Genomic DNA, 3,328 nt, shown 5'->3' with positions numbered 1-3,328 from the left:
TAGTATGTTTTCGGCACTTTTCAGTGCTATGCATGAATTAACTTATTTAATCTTATGAAGAAACAATAATTACCTTCTAACAAGAAAGGAAGATATTATGGACTTATTTTTACAATTTAGAAGTAGTTCTAGTCTTTTACTTTAGATTTGGGCTCTGAATTTAAACTCTTATAGGCCCCTCTAAGGGCTAGATCTGACTCGGTTCCTTGGATGGCAGTGGGGCTCCCATTCCTGAGGTTGGCATTGCCCCACAGGGCTGCACTCCTCAGCAATAAGGATCATCTCAGTTTTGCATCATCTTTGTCTTATCCCCCCAACACCCAAAGCCCTGCAGCTCTTCAGTTCACTGACTCTTGCCACGCCTAATCCTCTCCTTGCAGTTTTCATCAGTTTCCAGTTCTGTCTAGTTCTCCTGCTGCTTAGGAGCTGTGTGATTCAGTGCAGAGTAGGGAAGAAGCTTCATTACAACCTGGTCTGTCCTCAGAGTCCAAGAGGAGTCTCCACTACCACGTCACCTCTATTTTGTTAGGTTAAAACTTGGAGTGCAATTACTCAGGGACTCTTTCAGCTATCTTAGTTACGTATCAAATCCAGAAAAGTTATGGTAACTGGCAAATAAAACCTGTTCTTCTACATTATAATAAACGTCACATAAAAAAATAAAACATAATATTTTAACTTTAAGGGAGTTCATGTGACAAAATGCCAATATAGTTTATTTAGCTACTGTTACATTGGATCAAATTTCTTTTTGAATAATCTTTGTTACCTCAGACATGACATATGTACATTTCTAGTTTTATAGATTATGTGATTCATTTATTTATTGAAAAATATTCATTGAGCTTTTATTGTATGCCATGTTCTATTCTAGGCCTTTGGGATGTTATAGGGTAATAAACAGACAAGTTCCTGCTCTCAGAGAGCTTATATGTGTGGTGGACACAAATAGTAAATAAACGAACAAATTTAAAATGAGCATATATCATGTGCTGATTAATAAGCACTTCGAATAATTAACTAATAATGTACTTATTTTAGTTCACAAATTCCTTTGTAGAACACCTTTTGCCTTTATTATTTTCTGAAGGTTTAAGAATGATTACATTTTGCTGGGGCTTTGATTTTCAACATTTTGCATTTCCATAATAATATTTTCTAAAACCACAGGTATGTTTTATTTCTGCAGTTAGAACAAAAACTAATAGTAACAACAACAAACAAAATATTTTTATTTTATTATTTTTTAATCTGCTTTTTAAAAAACTGATTTGAGAGAGAGAAAGGGAAGGCGGGAGAGAGGGAGAGAGAGAGAGACACTGATTTGTTGTTTTACTTATTTATGCATTCATTGATTGACTCTTGTATGTGCCCTGACCGGGGATGGAACCCACAACCTTGGTGTACTGGAGATGATCTAACCAACTGAGCTACCTGGCCAGGGCCCAAAATATTTTTGTCATGTGGTTTTGAATGACATAGTGAATTTGTTTTCCCATAGAATTTTCTCTCTTTGGACTTTGTGTCTGCAGCAGCTTCAGATGGGGGTCCGGTAGTGTAAATCAGTATTCACCCATATCCCACAGAGAAGCTTTTCCTGCCCAGCATCTTCTTCACAGCAGCCTTCACGTCCTTGTTCCGCAGACTGTAGATGAGAGGATTGAGCATGGGAGTCATCACTCCATAGAAGAGGGAGATGAGAGCCTCAGTGATGTCTTGATTATCTGTACCAGCGGACCTTTTAGACTTGGGCTTTGAATACATGAAAAAAATGGTTCCATAGAATATAATCACCACTGTCAGGTGGGCTGAGCAGGTGGAGAAGGCCTTACGTTTTCCTTCAGCGGAAGGGATCCTCAGAATAGTGGCCACTATAAAAATGTAAGAAATGGAAATGACTAGCAATGGGATAACCAGAACAACCAGATTTGACCCTGCCATGCTGATCACATTGATTGAAATATTGGCACAGGCCAGTTTTAGGATAGCCAGAATTTCGCAGACAAAATGGTGAATGACATTGTTAGTGCAGAATGGTAATTGCATTGCAAGAGATGTTTGCACCACTGAATCCATGAGCCCAGAGACCCAGGACCCAGCTGCCATGAGCACATAGGTGCCTTTGCTCATGATGACAGGGTATCTCAGTGGGTAGCAGATGGCCACATAGCGGTCAAGTGCCATCATGCCCAGGAGCACACACTCTGTGGCACCCATGGCAAAGGAGAGGAACATCTGCACCATGCACCCAGAGAAGGAGACACGTTTCCTTACTGTCAGAAAGCTGTCGAGAATTAGTGGGACAGAGGAGCTTGTGTAGCAAATGTCCAGGAAGGAGAGATTGCAGAGGAAGAAATACATGGGGCTGTGCAGGCGAGAATCATAGATGATTACTGAGATGAGAACTCCATTTCCCAGCAGGACCATCAGGTACATCCACAAAACTAGCACAAAGAAGACTGACTGGAGCTTTGGGTGGGCTGAAAGTCCAACCAGGACAAACTCTGTCAACATGGAATCATTGGTCCTTTCCATATTCTACAGACCCTTTCTCCAACAGCTATCACTCTGTGGATGATAGAGTAGAAATTTGTTAAAACAGTGTGGGTAAGAGCTCCTCCTTTAACAATCATGTTCTATGTCACTGTAATCCTGTATTTGGATGCAACCATATAACTCCAGGACAAATTTCTTACTGCAAACCCACACCACTAGAGCAGGAATCCTAATCTGATTTTCTCAGGGTTAAGAGGGTTTGATTATGGGACGTTTGGATCCCAATCTGATTTTCTCAGGGTTAAGAGGGTTTGATTATGGGACGTTTGGATCCCAAACCAGTTCACTGTCATTTCTACCAGTTCTGCCTCTTAATGCATTTCCTGCAAATCAGTGGCCCATAGCTTGGGGGCAGCAGACACATGTGCCTTGTATGGCAGTGCTTCCTGCACTATGCTTTAAATTTAAATTAGAGGTCAGCGTGGTAAAAGCAGGAGATATGGTATAAAAAAATCTGTATTTTTAGCTTATCTTTAAATAAACTGTAATATTTGGAAACATGGGACCCGTTTCCACCACCAAGCTTGTTGCAGATGACATATTGGATTTGGGGCATGTTCCCCCTTCTGCCAGAGTACCCTCCTCCTCTCTCTTGCCTGTTTGCCACTGGAGATGAAAATTAGTTGGCAGTTAACATGTTATTCTCAGTTGATCTCAATAATTCATATTACTTGACAGAATCATGTATGTCTTTGAACATTCCACCCATGCCTGCAAGGCTCACTTATCCACTAGGCACAGAGGCCTACCATACTGCTAGGAGACTGAAAAT

The 3,328-nt window shown here is 40.7% G+C and overlaps 1 protein-coding gene across 1 annotated transcript; it reads right to left on the bottom strand.

Annotated features, from left to right (window-relative positions):
- Positions 1 to 1,569: 1,569 nt before the first annotated feature.
- On the bottom strand, positions 1,570 to 2,535 carry OR13C8 (olfactory receptor family 13 subfamily C member 8). The gene has a single exon (XM_016225023.2). The coding sequence runs from the start codon at positions 2,533 to 2,535 to the stop codon at positions 1,570 to 1,572; it is 966 nt and encodes a 321-aa protein (XP_016080509.2).
- Positions 2,536 to 3,328: the final 793 nt, after the last annotated feature.

Source organism: Miniopterus natalensis, chromosome 12 (genome assembly GCF_054644295.1).
Source record: "Miniopterus natalensis isolate mMinNat1 chromosome 12, mMinNat1.hap1, whole genome shotgun sequence".
Lineage (NCBI taxonomy): Eukaryota > Metazoa > Chordata > Mammalia > Chiroptera > Miniopteridae > Miniopterus > Miniopterus natalensis.
This window is presented reverse-complemented; position numbering and strand designations above follow the sequence as displayed.

Bases quoted from the DNA above. Each gene is read 5' to 3' on its own strand.
- OR13C8 (XM_016225023.2), bottom strand. From the start codon at position 2,535: ATGGAAAGGACCAATGATTCCATGTTGACAGAGTTTGTCCTGGTTGGA.